We start from the raw sequence: 20,045 nt of genomic DNA on the forward strand, positions 1-20,045 counted from the left end.
GTTTTAATTATCTGGGTGTGTTTTTGAGGCATGCTTTTTAAAAAAATCATGATAATCATGAATTAGAGTTTGTGAGTTGAAATAAAATAAAGTTAATTCTTGATGAAACAAGAGGGTGTTCTGTCTTGATATGCAAATATTATGGAAGCTTTCATTCCATGTATTAGTTAAACATACACTGGCATCCTGTTGGTATCTTACACATGGATAGGCTCTCTTATGCTTCTGGTAGTTCTTGTTTGACTGATGCATAATTTCTGTTTTCAGATGAAGATGTAAAAAGCAGTTACTCATGTGGCACCGTTGCACATTGTGTGCCTTTGGTTGTGCAATTTCATAGTCCTATTAACAAGGTGTTATAGGACAACCATGGCATAATTTTATCAGCAGAAAGTTACAAAACCTCTCTTTGACATAAGATCTCAGCCCCAACTTGGAAAAGTTACATTTTTGTAACCATCACTCCATTGCATCCATGCTTGCTGGGAATTTGAGGAGATGTAGTTCAAAAGTGTAAGTCTTGCACAGGCTTAGTGATTGAATTAGTTACGACAACCTTATCAGGTTGATCGGGATTACTGTTCTTCAGACAGAAGGGTACAAGTGTGATTTGCCCAAGTTCACATTTGACAATGAGGCTTGAGGTGAATCCACACTATTTTAGTTACAGCAGTTTGATGCAATGTTAACTGCTATAGCTCCATCCTGAGGAATCTGTTATCAGTTTAATTCTATTTTAATGTTCACTTATGGAGGTTTTTAATTATAAGCCACTTTGCATTCCAACTTTGGGAAAAATGGGATATAAATAAATATAATAATAATAATCTTGAAGTTTGTACTTTGGTGAATTACTTAGAATTCTTTCTGCTAGATTGCTCTATTAGTCTGTTTCTCTTGAACTACCTCTGGAAAGTTCTCTAGTAGGGAGTTCTAAGTACCTCACACAACTACTAATCCAAGGATTATACAGGATGGTGCCAAGGTACATCAGCTGTCAGTGATATGTGCCAATAATACAAAATTTCATTCACTCTCCATCTTTGTGCAAATGGATCTTGTACCTCTTTGAGACTAACTGAAAGAAAGAAGTTTGTAGCTTGAAGTAGACGTGAGCCTGCTTCCTCCAAATGTACTACAAGATCTCTGTGCATACTGATTTTCCAGACTAACATGGCTATGTCATTGAATTCTATCTCCACCATTGTGTAACTCTTAGACTTGCTTTTTACTCTGAGATGCTTATGCAACAGGGTGGCAAAAGTATGATCTGTTGGCACCCATCTTCCTAGCTGTTTTCTGGCCCTGAAATATTTTATTCTTTGAGGAAAGTGTATTCTACTCATCCTAAAGGCACCAGATCTTGCCTGATCTTGGAAGCTAAGCAGGATCCGCTCTGGTTAGTACTTAGATGAGAGTCCACCAAGAAATGCCAGGTGATGTAGGCTATATTCCTGGGGTCATGCAGTGACATTCCTGGAGGCATCCAGAAACAGTGGATTTGTGTTTAGGTAAGGCGTAGGATCTCACAACCTCTCTCTGTTAAAAATCCCTTGGGAATAAAAAATGAAGTGGACTTCCAGTGACCCATGAGGTGGTTTTTTTTTAAATCACTGGACCTCCTGATAATCCAAAGTTGTTGACCTTCTCTATATAGAGCTGTCCTGGAAATCCACAGCTTGAAAACTGTACTTTTTTGGACTACCACTGACTGTTAGGTGGGGAATTCTAGGAACCGGAGTTGAAAAAACTGCTCAGAGCTCTGGATTGTCCTCCCATATTTTTTTAATTAGTTCATTGCTAATTATTCCTTCTGGGTCTTCCTGTGTTAGTACATCTGTGTTCCAAGATGTGGTTGTTTGTCAGTGGCCTTTTTAAAAAATCTCACAAAATCAAAGATGTGCCTAACTCCCACAAATGAGACGTTGTGGGTTTTCATCCTGCCTGGAAACATTTCCTCCAACTTCAGATGTATGGAGGAGAATCAGAGTTGAAAGAGCCCACCATGGCCATTTAATCCAGATCCCTGCCATGCAGGAATACATAGGCAGAGCATTCCTGACAAATGGCCATTCTGCCCTATGACTCAGTCTCTGCAGCAGTAAAAATCAGGCACGCTCCATCTTCAATATGACACCCTTTAAAATATTTAAGCATGGCTGTCATGCCACCTCTTAACCTTCTCCAGGCTAAACATTCCTAGTTCCCTAAACTGCTCCTCGTAGGGCATGGTTTCTAGACCTTTCACCATTCTGGTCACCCTCTTCTGGACATATTCCAGCTTGTCAACATCCCTCTTGAATTGTAGTGTCCAGAACTGAACACAGTATTGTGGGTAAGGCCTGACCAAAGCAGACTAGAGTAGAACTATTACTTCACTTGATATAAACCCTATACTCCTATTGATGCAGCCTAGAATTGCATCGGCTTTTTTAGCTGCAGCATCACACAGTTGGCTCATGTTCAACTTGTGGACTACTAGGACTTCGAGATCCTTTTCACATGTTGTCTTGTAAAGCCAGGTGTCCTCCATCCTATATCTATGCATTTTATGTTTTTCTGCCTAAGTGTAGTCACCCAGTGTGGGGCTTTGAAACAAGGCTTTGGGGCAGAGCCAAAAGGGCCCATTGCCAACTTCCTGTCTCGCGCAGCTTTATTCACGCGGCAGGGAGGTGGGGGGGTGTTCACCAAGTGTCATCCCTCCCTCAGTGGTGCCACCTTTCTTCAGTGGTATTACCCTCACTCCCCAGTGATGCTACTGAATGTAGTACAGTGGACCCTTCCTTTATGGGGGGGTTTCCGTCCCCCCGTGTAAGGGCAAAACCATGTATGCTCACGCACCATTGTTCCCCCCCCACAGTTTCCGCATAGGGTGGAAGCCATGTATGGCATGGCCTCGTATGGGGCAGGCACACTGTACCTTACATTTTTACCTGTTGACATTCATTTTGTTAGATTTGGCCTAGCTTTCTAACCTTTTCTGGTCATTTTGAGTTTTGATCCTTTCCTCCCAGGTATTAGCTACTCCTCCTAATTTGGTGTCATTTGAAAATTGGTTAAGCATGCCCTCTATCCTTTCATCCAAGATGTTGACTGGCACTGCCCAGAAAGGAACCCTGTGGCATCCCACTGGTCACTTCTCTCCAGGATAAAGAGGAGCCATTGCTGAGCAACTTTTGCATTTAGTCACTCCATCACATACAAATCATGTGGTTAAGGAAAAGTTTATCTGCACAAATTCCATGGCTGAAGTTTTGGAATTCAGATCAAGCACTCTTCTCTTTCATTCACCTCCAAGATGAGCTCAGGCCCCATTTCATCTCATCTCCAACCTAAATATGTCAAATGGAAGCAAAATTGCTTGCTTCAAAAATCTCTTGCTATCACTTCACTTTCATGTTAAGGTGGAAAACCAGTGAGGGAATGAGAGACTTCCAGCTTTCCATTATGCGAAATGAAATTTGAGAGTGCATGGAAGGCAATACAGCCATACAGATAATTTCCTGCCATTTCTATGCCACAGATATTGCCTCAAGGCACTCCTGACTGAGTTGTTCCTTTTCTACAGGTCTGAACCAAGCCAGTCCTGAGATGAGAGACAGCATAGGCTGCCCTCGGCTACATCAATGGCTGGGATGCTTATGACAAAACAAAACATAATTGCCTTAGTGGTTTCTCATACAAGGAAAAATTTAGCCATAATCCCAACGGCTCATACATGACGACTGGCATGTATATAAATTGTGAGAGGCCCTGGCTAATATGCCCCAGCTGCCTTGCATTGCTGAGACAGGTCTCTAAAGTCCCATTGTGGTGAAACTTTCCTTTTTTCAGATCAGGGATGGGGTATGTCTGGTCCAAGAAGCCTCCCTAACTGGCCCACTGAAACAGAAAAACGCACTTTGTTTTCTACCTGCATGGAGAGGTCAGGTTGTGAGGGAGGAAGGGTAGATGTGATATACTATCATGGTGTGCATTGTGGTTGTTATGTGCCATTAAATCCATACCCTCCAAGTTTTGGCAGGGATGGTCCAGATTAATCCTGCCATCAGACTTTTCCAAATGCTTTAAAAATGTCCCAGTTTCTCTTTTCCTTCCACTTTCCTCTTTTGTTTTGTTACTCCTTTTGCTGCAAATGGATGCCCAATCCACACTGCAGAAATAATCCAGTTTGATACTGTTTAACTGCCCTGGCTCAGTGCTAGGCAATCCTGGGAATTGTCATTTTTAATAGCATCAGAGCTCTCTGACAGAGAAGGCTAAATGTCTCACAAAATTACAATTCCCAGAATGCCCTAGCATTGAGCCAAGACAGTTAAAACATTGGATTATTTCTGCAGTGGTGGACTGGACCTGGGTCAAAGTGCAAGAGCACTTTGTTCTCAATTAATTCAGCAATTAATTCAAATAATTCTTGCCCTTCCCAGTAGGCTCTAGGTAAAGCAAACTGCTGCAGCCTCTCCTAGCTTGTGTGTTCCTCTATAACTTTGGTCGTCTTGACCATACTCTGGTGTTGTTCTGCCACATGTCTCTTAGGTTAGATCTGTGCAATATTGGACAGTTACACAGGATGGATTCAACTTAAGCGAACCCTATGAATGAAAAATCTCCAAAAGAGTCCTTGTGAACTCAGCACCATGGCTTCCTTGACTGAATCCACATGTATTTTCAAGTTCCTTTGTGCTCAGTGCTGATTGTTCCATTTATTTTTATCATTTTCCCCATGGTCAGTTATTCTTCCTCTTCCCATTCACATTGCTCTGGAAGACAGCCAAGTGGCGGAGGGTGTGTGTAGTAGGATAGGATTTGTTGTTGTGTGCCTTCAAATCATTTCCGACTTATGGCAATCCTAAAGTGAACCAATCTGGGGGTTTTCTTGGCAAGTTTCATCAGAGGGAGTTTGCCATTGCCATTCTCTGAGGCTGAGAGAGTGTAACTTGCCCAATGTCACCCACTGGGTTTCCATGATGGAGCAGGAATTTGAAATCTGGTCAACCATAGAAACCCACCAGGTTGGGCAAGTCACACTCTCTCAGCCTCAGAGGATGGCAATGGCAACCCCCCTCTGGAGAAACATGCCAAGAAAACCTTGTGAAAGGATTGCCTTATGGTCACCATCAATCAGAAATGGCTTGAGGCATACAGCATACACACACATCTCTACACCACTGGTCCTATCCTATGGATTAAGAAACCTTTGATCGAAAGGATTAACCAACCTATACAGGGAGCCCTCCACATCCACGGATATTTTTCTCCGCGGATTCAAGCATCCGCGGCTTGGAAATATCTATATCTATAGATATAGATATTCCAAATAGCAAACCTTGATTTTGCAATTTTATATAAAGGACACCATTTTAATATGCTACTGTATTTAATGGGACTGGAACATCCATGGATGTTGGGTATCCACGGTGGAGCCCAGGAACCAAACTTCAGCAGATGCCAAGGATCCACTGGATTTCTTTTCTTTTTCCTCCTAATTTCACCTCATGCTCTGCTTCTGGGCTTAGGGTAACACTTCCCAGACTCTTTCTCCCCCTGTGTTCTACATTTCACTGCCCAACATCTCCCTTTCTCTTAAGCCTCCTGCTCCTTTTGCCGGGCCCTCCACCCCCATCATTTCCTTCTCTCTCTTCTGTGTCAGTGAGTCATTCTCCCTTTTCTTGCACTTGCCCTTATGGCCTCGCTTGGCTGCGCATTCCTGGCCCCTTAGTTCATACCAGCCTCTCCGGGACACCACCCAGTGAGTCATCTGAAGGTGGTGGTGGGGCAATGGATGGAGGGCAGAAGTGGGGAGGAAAGGAGATAAGTTAGAGGTATGTCTCTCCTCAGGCATAGCTCACAACCAGCCAAGCTGCAAGGCCATCAGAGTCGCCAGAGTGACTATCTGTGTTGGCCATTTAACATATTCAAACAAAAAACCACCAAACAGCGAGATCTTTAATGGCCAACCGAAATGCACAATATACACATTGCAAGCTTTCGGAGTCCCACCAGCTTCTTCATCAGTTACAAACCATACAGGAGAAGAAAAAAAAAACATCTAGCTGTGTTGGCCGTACAGTAAATCCAAACAATGATATCTTTATTGGGCCAACCAAAATGCACAACTACATGTTGCAAGCTTTTGCAGTTACACCAGCTTCTTCATCAGGCAAACAGGAGGAAAAAAATTGAAGATGTTAGTCATAGGTCTGCATTTTCTGTTTCTGGTCTTAGGGAGGGCTATGTGCAGGGTGAACAGTTTCAGATATACAGTTCACTGTTTGGGATATACTGTTATCTATAGTACTTTCTATTGTACATCTAGTGTTATGTAGCATTACTGCAAGGTGGTTACCTACATATTAATATATGGTCATTGTATATATGGTAGAGTTGTGGTTTCATTCTTTTGGGACATTACTGCAATATAGTTCATTGTATTTTCAGTTTCTCCCCAGCTATTCTTTCAAGGCCATTCCAGTTGTCAGAGCGAAAACTGGAGGCTGCGCCTGTAGCTTTAAGAGAGGTGTTGTTGTGTGCCTTCCAGTCATTTCTGACTTACAGTGACCCTAAGGGGGTGACCCCTAGCATGGGGTTTTCTTGGCAACTTTCTATAGAGCGGTTGTGCCATGGCCATCCTCTCGGGCTGAGAGAGTGGGACTTGCCCAAGGTCGCCCAGTGGGTTTCCATGACTGAGCCTGAATTCAAACCCTGATCTCCAGAATCACAGTCCAATGCTCAAGCCACTATGCCATGCTGACTCTTCAAATCTGTAAAGGAGATGTCTCCTCTCACCTGGGATGAAAGATAATGCACCCTTCTGTGTGAAACAAGTCCAAGGAGTTTATTTGTGGAACACAAAGTCCAGCAATGGAACTGCTACAGCTGTGTCCTAGCCCTTGCATATCTGTGGGGTAAGAGGGAACAGTCGGCATTCTCCTGTAAAAATCTAATTCCTTGCATTCCTTGGCGGAAGCCAGTGTCAAGTGAGTTGGCTTCTGTAATTTCCTGACTGGGAACGGCTCAAAAAATAATCTGATCAGGACAAGGAAATGGCTTGCCACAGGTTCCTGTCCCTTTTTGCAAACAGGGCCAATTTGCTCTAAGTATTTAAGTCCTGCAAGTTGTTCAAGCGCAGTTCCCATACCCCCTTATCCCTGGCTATGCTGATGGGAGTTGTAGTCCAACAGCATTTATTTATTTGACCTATATCTTGCTTTTCTCCCAGTATTGCAGCCAATGTGGCTTACAATACAAGTTAAAACAAAATAGCTAAAGCAACATGTGGTACAACCATTTGAAAGCATTAAACAATCAATCCAATTCAAACATTAATTTTCACATTAAGACTCTGGAGTACTACGCTTTGCCCATTTGTATTAAGTTTGCAAATGTCTTCCTATGTGGTTACCTGTAGACAGTTTCTGTTCACCATAGGTGAGAAGGTGAATGGCTATTTTATTTTATTTTTAGCCTGTGTCTGGACTGTAGATAATAGGGGAAAGCAATGGTAGACTAAACCTATCCATGGAAAGGGATGGCTATTTTTTGAAACCTCACCTCCATGTAAAAAGCTTCCAGAAAGTATTTATTTATTCTTTCTTTATTCTTTACTTTATTTATATGCTGTCTTTCTCCCAGGATGGGGCCTAAGGCAGCTTCCACAAAAACAAATTAATAATGATTACAATTTTTTTAAAAACCAATTTAAAAGCATCACATTAAAACACTATAAAACTGATTAAAAAGCAAGTAAAATATATATATTTAAAATAATCTACTATATTAGGGAGAATAGTTCTGTCTCAGTTTACTTTAGGATTTTGTTACACCATTCTGTTCCATGCGTAGCCCCACTCTAATACACCAATTAAAGGATACACTCCTTATCACAATTACTAGAGATAAAGCCTCAGAGCCTAGAAAACTTCCTTTTTTGCATTACAGCTCTCATGATGGAGAGGTTTAGGAACTGTAGTCCAAAAAGGTAAATTCTTCATTTTCTGGTAAGCCCTGAAGAATACAATAATATATCCTCCAACATTTCACAGATGAAAACCAAAACATGTGTGGCCAAGGAACCTCTGAGTTCAGTTAAGGTGTTCTAACTTTTAACTCATAAAAAAGGAGCAGTGGCAGCAGTTTGCTTTTGCTTTAGCCCACTGGGAAGAGCGAGATTCCACAACCTCTTCTCCTGTTCTCTGCCCCCAATGAATTGAGAGCAAGCTACTTTTGCACTTTGAACTCTGCAGCAATTGAAATAGAGTGAGGAGAAAGGGGGAAAGTGGAAGGACATTTTAAAAGCAGCTGCAAAAGTGGGATGATGATGGAGAACGAACTGGGACTGTCACTGGCAAATCTGGACTGTTAGGGTGTGCAGTTTGCAGATTTCTATACAACACATTGGGGACTTCTTGTTGCATGCCTTCAAGTTGTTTCAGATTTATGACAACCCTAAGGCAAACCTATCATGGGGTTTTCTTGGCAGGTTTCTTCAGAGGGGGTTTGCCATTGCCATCCTCTGAGTCTGAGAAAGTGTGACTGGCGCACGGTCACCCAATGGGTTTGCATGGCTGAGCTGGGATTCAAACCCAGGCCTCCTTCTACTTTGCTATTTACTTTTGGGGGAAGCTTGGTTGTTGTTGTGTATTCTTTTGTATTCCACACCAGTTGTGCATTACACCCAGTAGGTTTCCATGGCCCAAATGGGATTCAAAACCTGTCCTCCTACTACTTTACTACTTACTTTTGGGAAAGCTTGGCTGTTGTTGTCAATTCTCTTTTATTCCACTCCAGTGTGTTTCCATGGCCCAGAAGGCATTCAAACCCTGTCCTCCTACTACTTTACCATTAACCCTGTGTCTGTTGTTGTATATTCTATTGTGTATTTGTCCCCTAGAGAAAGCAAAGCTGGCTGTAATTGATTAAAAATATTGATGAATGGAAGCTGCATGATGAAATCCAACCTTGCAATAATATAATAGATAAAAAGAAGCAGAGAGAAGGCAACGAGGAAGAGGAGAAGATGAAGGCTGAAGAGACGGAAACCAGAAGACGAGGATACCCAGACGGATCAAGTCATGGGGAAGGAATGTGGAGCAGGGATTTGTTGCCTGTGTGCGTTTGTGTGTTCTCTGGAAGGTTGGAGCTACCCAGCCGGAAGAAGAGAAATGAATCACAGTCTGAGGAAGGAGAGTCTGAAGGGGGAGAGAGAATGAATGCAGGAGTTTTGGCTCAAAGTCTGTCTGTCTGCACTTGCTGCACATGTATTCCACACCCACGCACCGTACCCCATGCCTTGCCCTGTGCCACCTCAGAGGTTGGCATACTAGGGTGACCCCCTTGGAAACCATCTTCCAGTGTGGGAGCTTGGAAGCTACCCACCCCACCATGTAGTCAAAAAGTTAAAAGCACTTTATAGTCAAAAGAACTTGTTTCAGCTATTCCAGGGGCTTGGAGCCAAATAGAAAAAGGGTGGGTGGGTAGGTGGGTGGAGGTGGCAAAGCCCCAAGCAAGGATTGTTTGAAAGAGAGAATGAGTCAGAGAGGAAGAAAAGCTGGAGGATTGTGGCCCAATTCCAGAATGGAAGTGGGGGTGGACTGGGGAGGATGGAAAGAGAGAGAAGCATTGTCACTTTTACTCTAGTAATGTTCTTGCATCTTTCACAGTTGAATGCCAGGGAGAAATGCAACAAAGGGAGGCATAGTGGGCCCTTGATATCCGCTGAGGTTTGCTTCTAGGAACCCTATGGATACCAAAATCTGTGCTCAAATCCCGTTGAATACAGTGGTGGAACAAAATGGTATCCCTTATATAAAATGGTATAATCAAGGTTTGCCTTTTTGGAATGTATATATTTGTGGATGTTTGAATCAGTGAAAAAATAAAATCCAGGGGTATGGACTGTATTACACACAGCAGCCCAGAGTGGAAACCATTGCAAACTCCTCTCCAAGCTATACAGGGTGCATCTACACTGTAGAAATAATGCGGTTTGACACCACTTTAAGTGCTGTAGCTATTTTACAGAATCCTGGGATCTGTATTTTTATAAGGTCTTCAACCTTTTCTGCCAAAGAGTGCTGGTGCGTCACAAAACTACAAATCCCATGGGGTTTTTTTAGGATGGAGCCATGGTAGTTAAAGTGGTGTCCAAGTGCATTATTTCTACAGTGTAGATGTGTCTGTAGTCACCTTAAGGAAGCCCCTCTCTCTTCACCTCTTCCCTTCCCAGATGAGCAACAACAACATTACGGGACAGTTGTAAGAATGACTGTGATCATATAGGTGAAGCCCTATGAGCTCTTCAGAAATGCCTTATGTATATAAGGGCTCTTGGTACTGTATTTCATTTAGTTGTCTTCTTTGGATAACAACAGCTACTTAAGTTGCCACATTTTATTTTGCCAAAGCTCCTGTGCGTTCAAGTAGCTCCCTAGAAGGCAAGGCATTCAGCAGATGATGCTTTTCTAACCTCTTAGGAAGAAAATGAGCAAATGTTGATTTTTACACCTGTTGGGTTTTTTTAAAAAAATATCTATTGCAAAGATGGTGGAGGCATGGTAGTTCTGTTGGAGAAAAGAGCAGCAACTCTTTTCTGCTCTTTTAAAGTTTAGAGTTTTTAAACTTTTAAAGTTAAAGTAGTTGTCTTTAAAGTAGTAGTTTAACTGTCCTTAAACTATTCCACCAACAACAAGAATCATCACTTTTAGCCATCGTTCTGCTTTCAAGTGTTTTAGCAGAGGCACTGCTGAAAGGTTTTGGTTTGTGAGAAAAATCATCTACTAGGGTTGCCAACTTTTGAAAGGCAATCTGTTCCCCTGCCTTTAACATAATTTCATTTGCAGACATTAGCAGTTCATAGTATCATGCTATTATTATATCAAGGGGGGGATACAGTCCACTTCCTCTATATTGAAAAGAAACAGCTGTAGTCAAAGGCATAGGTCAGTCTGCAAGCTTAGCTACTACAACAGCGCATGCTCCTTTCTACTTTCCCAGTGTGCTTTTGACTTCCATAAAGAAAGTGGCTCCAGTCCTTCCAGTCCTCAATGGCAACCAAAAGTCCTCTGCAGGCAGCGCACACAGAATGGGCTCCTCTTTGTGCTTTAAAAGGGGAAAACATAGTTGGTATATGAAGAGTGAGTAAGATTGAAACTTTTTCTTATGAACAGGGGTGTGGTGGCATCATGCCCACACCATGCATCCCTCCCTGACAGGGCTCTTTAACTGTGCACTGATGTTGTTCAGTGTCTTCCAAGTTGTTCCTGACTGGTGGCAACTGAAGGCAAACCTATCATGGGGTTTTCTTGGCAAATTTCTTCAGAGGAGGTTTGCCATTGCCATCCTCTGAGGCTGAGACAGTGTGACTTGCCCATGGTCATCCAGTGGCTTTCATGGTTGAGCAGGGAATCAAGCTCCAGTTGTAGTCCAACACTCAAACCACTATGCTACACTACTTCTCCAAACTGGATTCAAATAACATTCAGAGGCTCCTAGATTTGTCAGCCTTGAATTAGACCAGAGTGTAAAATTATGACCAAGGAAAACTGAGTTCAAATTCTACTCAGGTGGGAAGTTCACATGTTATTCTGGGGTCAGTCACCCTAGGACTGGCCCCAAATAACAGAGGAGCCTGTTGGGCAAAGGGATTGTCTGCTGGACCTCCTCCTATGCCAGGAGAGGGTCCTGGCTGTGGCCAGACAGTGTGACACAACACTTGGGTAAGCAGCAGGACCATCCCGCAACATTTGGGAGCCTAGAGCGGAGCAATAAATGTTGCTTCTCCTTGGCCCTCAAGCCAAGCTACATAGATCCAACCACATTGTTTTGGGATATGAGGCAGAAAATCCTTCTTCCCATCCTTGGTGGTAAAAATACAGTAACAAAAGTGCAAATTGCTACCAATAATAACATCCCAAATCTGTAAAAGGCAGGCTTCAGCCATGAGTTCTCTAGCCCTGGCATTTGCCCAAAGATGCCAATTCCTGAGTCATCCTTTATTTAACCTACTTCAAAGGGCTGTTCTGAAGATAAATAGGAGGCATTTCTGTTCTTTGCCCCAATTTCCTTGGAGAAAAGGTAAATTAAAAATATAAAGTCATACGTAAAAAAGCATTAAATTCTACCTGGGTCACCTCAGGGATATATATCCTGAAGAAGGATGTAATGTCCTTCACAGCCACAGAAGCCATATTTGTGAATAGACGTAATGCATGGCGGCTTGGGTGGTGGTAAAGTGATCTGAAGTCCTTAAAAGGCTGCTCTGCAGATATTAGGTAGTTAATACAAAACAGAGGGAGCTAATGGCCCAATTTTGTGGCGTCTAGTGCCATCTTATGACAGTTCTATGGGTCTGCAAAAAATGTTTCCCTACCTGTACCATGTGTTGCAGAAAATTTGCAAAGAGGGCTACCAGGCTGTACATTCAACCTGCTCAAAAGTTACAGACACATCCAGCTTCAGCTTCTCACATTTTTCACTGGAAAAGAGTAATTTAGCCCGCCTGCTCAAAGGTGGCCAAAGCCGATCACGGCTCCTCGCCTTTCTTGGCAGCTGCACTATTTGCAAAGAAAAGAGACAAAATCTTAGCCTGCAAAATGGAGAAATTTCTTCTAAGTGCAAAATGCATCTCAAGTTGGCTGAGGATTCTGGGAGCTGTAGTCTAAGAAAGGAACATTGCCAAGCTCTAAAAGTACAAGAGGAATCCTGTCTGGGGATTTCCTCTCCCCTGAGTAAATAGGTAAACCCAGTTGGATGAGAGTACAATGGGCTCTTATGTATCCATTGGGGTTTGGTTCATGGACCAAAATCCATGGATGCTCAAATCCCATTAAAAACAATGACATAGTTAAACGGTGCCTGTTATATAAAATGGCAAAATCAAGGTTTGCTTTTTGGAATTTATGTATTTTAAAAATATTTTCAAACCGTGGATGTTTGCATCCGTGGATTAAAAAATCCATGGATATGGAGGGCTAACTGTATGTATACTGGATCTGCCACACCATATATCATTCTCTTCATTTCTGGAATTCAGGATAGATGTACTATGTTTAATTTGTACTGGTTTTTAGATGGGGGTGGGGGTGGAACGCAATAGCCCAGAGAAAAGCATTGAATTAGGTCATTCCATGCTGCAACATTTTGTTGTAGATCCCGTTTGTGGAGTCTTTGATACTAGTGATTTCTCCTTTTGCAGTATGCCTTGGGTTGCTATTGAAGTACCATGCATAGAACTGTAACTCTCTTTATTTTTTTTAATACTTGACATCAAGTCATTTCTGTTTCACCCTAAGAAGCAGAATATTCTAGGAGCTGCCCAAATGTTGAGTTACCATAAGATTTTACAACCAGAGGAGAACTTGGGGAATACAAATGCTGAGGCATCTGTTCATTTGCTTAGTATTTTCTGTAAATGAATGTTCCTTTGTGAATGCTGAAAAGGAGATGAAATATTAGATCACAATAGAAGGCCTGTTAGTTTCCCCTGCGACGAGTGACAGGTAAAATGAACCTCCCTTAATAGAGCACAATCTGTTGCCAAACCAACCAGAGCTGGTCTATGAAAGATAAAGCCCTATTTCTTCCAGAGGAGAGACTGATAATGTGAAATGCCTTCCTGAACATCAAACACATGAAAAACCAAAAGAGAATGTCACAACGCTGTGTTCCTATGACCAGGTGCAAGTCCTCCTCTTAAGCAAGGTAAATCGCGAAGCGGAGCAAGATAAACTAACAAAATTTTGTAAGTAGGTTCTGTGAATACCATGGACTACCACAATGATAAGACTGAGAGCAAAGCGAGTGCATGAATTCTGAATTCAGCTGATTAAATGGAGGCTATTGTACTTTAGATTTATCAGACAGGACTTGTTGGAAAAGACGATCATGTTGTGGAAAGTGGAAGGTAGTAGACAAAGGGTAAGACCACATTGCAGGAAGCCACAGCCCTGGGTCTGCAAGACTTAAGTAGGACTGGTTGATGAGTAGAGTTCTTGGAGTTCTTTTGTCCATAGGGTCGCCATAAGTCGAAGTTGACTTGATAGCAAACAACAACACCACACTGCCTATTTAGAAGTAAGTCCCATTGGGTTCAGCTTCCCAGGTAAATATATAAGGGATTCCAGATTAAATAACAAATTAAAAGTTCATTTGTTTTGCAACTTTCAGGGCTATCGTATTTCATCCTCTGAGATGGTGGCATTAATTCTGCTGTTCTTCCTGTGTGCTGGAGTGTCGGGAAGCCCAGGTAAGATCAAGAAAGAAGGCATCTGTCATATTTGTCTCACGGAGTTTATCCCATGCAGAAACGAGATTTAAATTGGGAAAATCCCACAGAAATGGGATCTTTTTCAGACGATGTCAGAGGCACTGAGCATTAATCTGACATTAACTTGCACAGAAAGTAGACAAAATCAGCTGCTTTTTACTTTTGGAATTTTCCAAAGTGATATGAAACCAAGCCAAAGTGGTATCAAACTGCTATATCTCTGTAGTGTGGAAACACCACAAAACAATAATCTGGAAGCAACACTGTTATTATCACCTGCTGGTAAATCAGGATACCTAAATACCAGATCCTTTCAGATTTTTGGAAGCTAAGCAGAGTCAGCTCTGGTTAGTACTTGAATGGGAGACCACCAACAAATGCCAGGTGTGGTAGGCTGTATTTAAGAGGAAGGAACAGGCAAAACCATCTCTGAATATTCCTTGCTTAAAAAGACACTATGAAATTAATGGAGACGCCATAAGTCAACAGGTGACTTGAAAGCGTATGTACACAAAGTGGTAGATCAGACTGTCTTTAATAAAACAGCTTCAGAAGCAGGTTAAAACACGGAAACTTGAATTACATTAAAAGACAGCAGACAACTGTGGTTTCACTATATTGCATGTCCTGGATTAAATAATTGAAATTCTAATATCTCAGATGATAATTATCCCTTAACTTCTAAGGTTCTTCATCTTTCGTTAGCTGCCAAGATTGTACTTCCTCCAGAAATCCTGTAATCCTAACAATTAAAGTATAACAGATCAAAGTAATGGAGATTGCCAAAATAGAACAATTAACAGACAAAATTCACGGAAAAGCCAGATCTAGCTCCCAGGCTGAATTTTGGGGGGCCGACGGAGGAACTGAACTCTAATAATACAACCTCCATTTATTGTGTACTGGAATGCTTGGTGCAATTATCTAGATTTCAAAAGATTATCATCATTTCTCTACTGCCTTTTGGCATTGAAACTAACGCATTTATACTTTGTATTCCTACCTTTTTAAATAAAATTAAAATATATAAACTCAATCAACTTCATTTAAAAAAAGTGAATATGATTTTAAATACTTTTCTTTTTCTCTTTGGAACTGGCTTAGGAACTAGTTTAGGTTTAGGAAACAGTGTTCGTCCTCCACTCCAGCATCTCACCACGATATTTTTGTATCACGAGCAATACTACTTTGGAATAAATCATGACCATTACATGATGATGCTCATGGTTTATTTGATTTATATCCCACCCTTCTTCAAAGTCAGATGTTAGCTCAGAATAGTTAAAAGTTTACGTTTTTTAAAAATATGCAGTGGAATTCTGGGACATGTAGTTTGTTGTGGCACCAGAGCTCTGGTGCTGAAACAAACTACACTTCCCAGAATTCCATAGCATGGAGCCATGGCAGTTAAAATAATGTCAGACCAGAGGGGAAGAAGTCCTCAGTGGTTATTCCAAGGGAGTAAGGGAAGGGCAAAGAATAGACCTCCTGTTTAACTAATAAATCTGTCGTTCATCTCTTTTATGGATCCAGCCCAGACAAGGCTTTCTTCTTTTTCTGGAGAATATGGTGGCGATGGAGGGGACTATTTTGACCAGTCAAGTAACCAGCTGGATGGCCCTATGACTGCCCTCAAAATAAGAGCAAATGACAGGTACCTACTAAGGTATGTATATCTTTTGGGACCAGGGTTACTAGGTCAGGATTATTCCAGGTTCTCAGATTTCATTGCCAAAACCTGAGACTGATGGTACATTAAGAAGGGGCACATTAGCCAGGGTGACACTTTAAGGGGCAGCCTCTAGTGAGGCCATTAAGTACAATACATTAAGAATCAGCCACGATTGTGGAGTATATCATTCAAGGAACAAAAAAATTAAACTCTTTACAAATGCGGAACAGACATACGCTTTTCGAGGCAGTGCTCTAACCCTGAGATTTATCCCTTTCACCTTGAGGACTGTGGAATTATATCTGGAGCCTGAGATCTGGAACCCCTGACTAGTATTCTACATCATTGCCTTAGCTAAACGTACCAAAACTGTCCCATAATCACTATTGCTGCTTACCATAAGTCACAACTGTAAGATGATTGCCATGATAATAATTCCACTCCCAATCTACTTTATGCATGTGGAGAAAGAGGACCATTTTGCTGGCTACTGAGCATGGGTGAATGGTCTTTCCATCTGGTTTGGGGACAGGATGGTCCAGGAGGAGAAGTTACTTAACTAGAGTAACGGATTGTTGTTGTTGTGTGCCTTCAAGTCATTTCTGGCTTATAGCGACCCTAAGTCAAACTTATCATGTTTTTTTTTTTGTTTTGTTTTTTGCAAGATTGGGTCAGAGGAGATTTGCCATTGCCTTTCCCTGAGGCTGAGAGCGTGTGACTTGACCAAGGTCACTGAGTAGGTTCCTTGACCAAACCAGAAATCAAACATTGGTCTCCAGAGTCGTAATCCAACACTCAAACCACTATGCCACATTGGCTCTCTAACTGATACAGAATTCCTGTTTGGAACAGAGTGATCATCAATGTTTGCTACAGGAGAAAGAGAATAGAGAAAATGTGAATTACCCGGCCATAGTAATGGTGGTTCACAGAACAGAATTAATGCAGTTAAGCACAGTTTCCAAGATGAGCGAAGTGATAGGCCCAGTACATACCTCCGAGAAAGGACTGACTGGATGTGGCCTGTTTTCCTGTGGAGGGATACCGCAGCAGTCAAACTGCGCAGTGTCCCTCCACCCCAAAAAGAACCCAGAAAAAACAGGTTCTTTTGGGGTCGCTGCGTGAATGTTACAAGTGCGCACTCGTGACATAAGCAATGCAAGCAATGTCTATACGCTGTGTGTTGCTTACATCAAGATGGCAGCTCCAGTGTGGACGGGAGGCCAACATTAGGCCACCGCCCACACATCCTAGGGTTCTGGAGCATGCGAATGCTGCGCACTGCGGAACCCTAGTATTGGCGGCAGCACAGTGCTTTTGGCCCATCTGTCTCTGGTCATAGTCACCTTATATTCTGCACTGCTCCAGTGCATCTGGAGTACTGCATTCAGCTCTGGGTGCCTCATTTTAAGAAGGATATCGAGAAGCTGGAACAGGTTCATAACAGGACAACAAGAACGAAAAGAGAACAAAACGTAGGAGAAAAAGTTGGAGCTGGACATGTTCAGCTTGGTGATTGTTACAGAGAGGAAGAGGCAGGCTTGTTTTCTGCTGCCTTGGAGGCTACAACCAAGTTGAATGGTTTTAAGTTACAGGAGGATAGAATTCAACTGAACATTAGAAGAAACTTCTTGACAGATAGAGCAGTTCAGCAATTGAAGCAATTGCCTAGAGAGGTGGTCTCTCCTTCTCTGAACATCTTTAAAATGTGGCTGGTTTGTTACTTGCTGGGGATGCTCTAACTGGTGATCCTGCACTGACTCAATAGCCAGTGAGGTCTTTTCCAACTCTAGGATTCTACGGTTTTTTATTAAAATGATCTCCCCTCACCCCTGGTTGTGTGTGTTTGTGTGTAGAGGGAGGAAGGTTGGTTCAAGTGAAGACATTCCCAAATCAGTGACATACACATGGCATCTCTGAGGACTGCATGGCACCTTGAGGTCTTTTTCTAGATGGTATACACACAAAGACTGACAGACAGGGTTGTATCCCACCCTGTACCTTTACCAGAATGCTCTCCTCTGATGGGACAAGCATTAACTTTCATTTCATTTAAAGTATTTACACCCTGCTCTTCAGACACAAAGGCTCTCAGGGCAGCATATAGGTTGCCAATTTGATAGTTTCCTAAGAAGAGAATGACCATGGGGAAGGGAATCAAGTCCTGCAGATACTGCTGGTTCTTCACTCCCTTTGAGGCCAGCGTGGTAGCAGTTAAGATGCAGAGAAGGCCTTTCATCTTCCTCTGGGGCTAGACATGGTGAAGCTGTGCTTGCCTCTCCTTCTCCTCTGAGGCCAGTATGGTCTTTTGTATTCTACCTAAAACTTCTTAAAGCTACTGGGCTTTTGATAGTCAAAAGCCGCGCTAACCAACACCATCTTTCTCTGTTCATTGTAGCATTCAAGTTCGCTATGGTGACTCATGGTCCATCACTGAAGGGAGTACTATGGGGAGTCCAACTGGCATGGAACTGTATCACGGAGAGGGATTTGTCCAAGTCCTGGGCCGTTTTGGAAGCTACGTGGAGTACCTCGCTTTCCGGACCAATCTTGGCCGCGTCTTTGCCTTTGGGTCTAGCTCTGGTTCAGGGATAAGCTTCGAAGCCGAGCCTATGTTCCCAAACACAGTTCTGCGTTTCATCAGTGGGCGGTCGGGGTCTTCAGTCAACGCTCTTGGGTTCCACTGGGATGAAGACCAATGGATAGAAACAGGGAACCAATCCTCCCTCTCCACACAGCCATCCACAATAATCTCCACATAGATTACAGAAAGCAATAAACGTACCCAGCTTTTACTTCTAGTTGCGTCTCAATGTCTTTTTTAGGACTGGATGGGGCTATGGGAAAGGAAAAAAACTGGCAATGAATGGAATAGGAAGGGAAGTAATCAGGGCTGTTTGTTCACATATGCTTAATTATTTCATACATTAACTTATTTTTAATCTTTCGGTAAAACTTCATTTCAGTCTCATTTTTATTTTGTGGATATTTAGATCATTGCACACATTCTGGGCTATATGTTGAAAAGAAATACTGTAGTGCTATCTAGTGGTTGGAAGTGCTCCCTACAATTACCGTTGCAGCGTCAGCAGTTTTGTACTGTAGCTGGAATCCTCTGTCACGTTGTACATAACTTTACATATACTTATCTATGTAGCAGAGGTGTTAAGAAGCCCTGTTATTGAATTGTGAAGATGCATAACGGGACACCGACACAAGAGTATCCCCATGCGTGTCAGCACTCCCTAACTAGTGTTGTGATGTACAATGGGGGAATGGGGATTTGGCTAGCACATAAAGCATGTCTTCAGTGTCCCATAGACCCACCCGGATGTAAACTAGACCATTGCACATTGAGCATGAAGGTGTGAAAAGGGTTCTGTAACCATATTCATCTGAATGCCATTACAAAATTTCAGGGGCATCACTACATCAGATGACACCCTAAGCAGGGTGACAACACTTCTCCTCAGACATCTGCTTTTGGGCAGGAACAGCCTGTGGCATTTACCTGCATCCTTTTAAAATGCTGAAAAGATGGTGTGAGTGTTGTTGTTATTGTGTGCCTTCAAGTCGCTTCCGATTTATGGCAACTCTAAGGCGAACTGATTATAGGGGTTTCCTGGCAAGATTTGTTCAGAGGAGGTTTGCCATTGTCTTCTCCTGAGGCTGAGAGCCTGTGACTTGCCTACTAGGTTTCATGGTCAAGCCAGGGATCAAACCCTGGTCTCCAGAGGGATAATCCAACATTGAAACCACTAAAATGTAATGAACAAATCCCTCCAGAATGCATTAGGAGACAGAGGTGGAATAGAACAGTTTATGGTGGCAAGAAAGCATCATGCTGCCTGTTCATTCTCTCCTTGAACCATGCCCCTTTGGGCTACTGTTTTAACAATTTTTTTAAAGACAACAGATGAAGGATGCTTTTTCCTGCCAAGTGGGTCACCCTGCCTAGTATCCTCTGCATTGCACTGGTGTTCAATGACAGACAAACAGGTGTTCCTCATCCAAGTGGCCAACATGGAAAGCTAAAGATAGAAAATGAGAAAATCCCTGGGGAGATATGATATGTCTCACAGAGACAGCAGCAGTGCTGGGTTAGGGAGG

General features: G+C 42.5%; 1 protein-coding gene across 3 annotated transcripts; it reads left to right on the forward strand.

Annotated features, from left to right (window-relative positions):
* Positions 1-10,782: 10,782 nt before the first annotated feature.
* On the forward strand, positions 10,783-18,716 carry LOC121932772 (zymogen granule membrane protein 16-like). 3 transcript variants are annotated; one of them, XM_042471743.1, is made up of 4 exons: positions 10,783-11,121; positions 14,164-14,242; positions 15,797-15,929; positions 18,334-18,716. In XM_042471743.1, the coding sequence occupies exons 2-4, from the start codon at positions 14,188-14,190 to the stop codon at positions 18,695-18,697; spliced, it is 552 nt and encodes a 183-aa protein (XP_042327677.1). In that variant the 5' UTR covers positions 10,783-11,121; positions 14,164-14,187; the 3' UTR covers positions 18,698-18,716. The 3 variants fall into 3 exon arrangements, with proteins under 3 accessions (XP_042327677.1, XP_042327678.1, XP_042327676.1); XM_042471744.1 differs by lacking the exon at positions 10,783-11,121 and adding an exon at positions 13,256-13,698 and having other exon boundaries at positions 15,797-15,917; XM_042471742.1 differs by lacking the exon at positions 10,783-11,121 and adding an exon at positions 13,261-13,698.
* The last annotated feature ends 1,329 nt before the right edge of the window (positions 18,717-20,045 follow it).

This window comes from Sceloporus undulatus, chromosome 6 (assembly GCF_019175285.1).
Source record: "Sceloporus undulatus isolate JIND9_A2432 ecotype Alabama chromosome 6, SceUnd_v1.1, whole genome shotgun sequence".
NCBI classification, from domain to species: Eukaryota; Metazoa; Chordata; class Lepidosauria; order Squamata; family Phrynosomatidae; genus Sceloporus; species Sceloporus undulatus.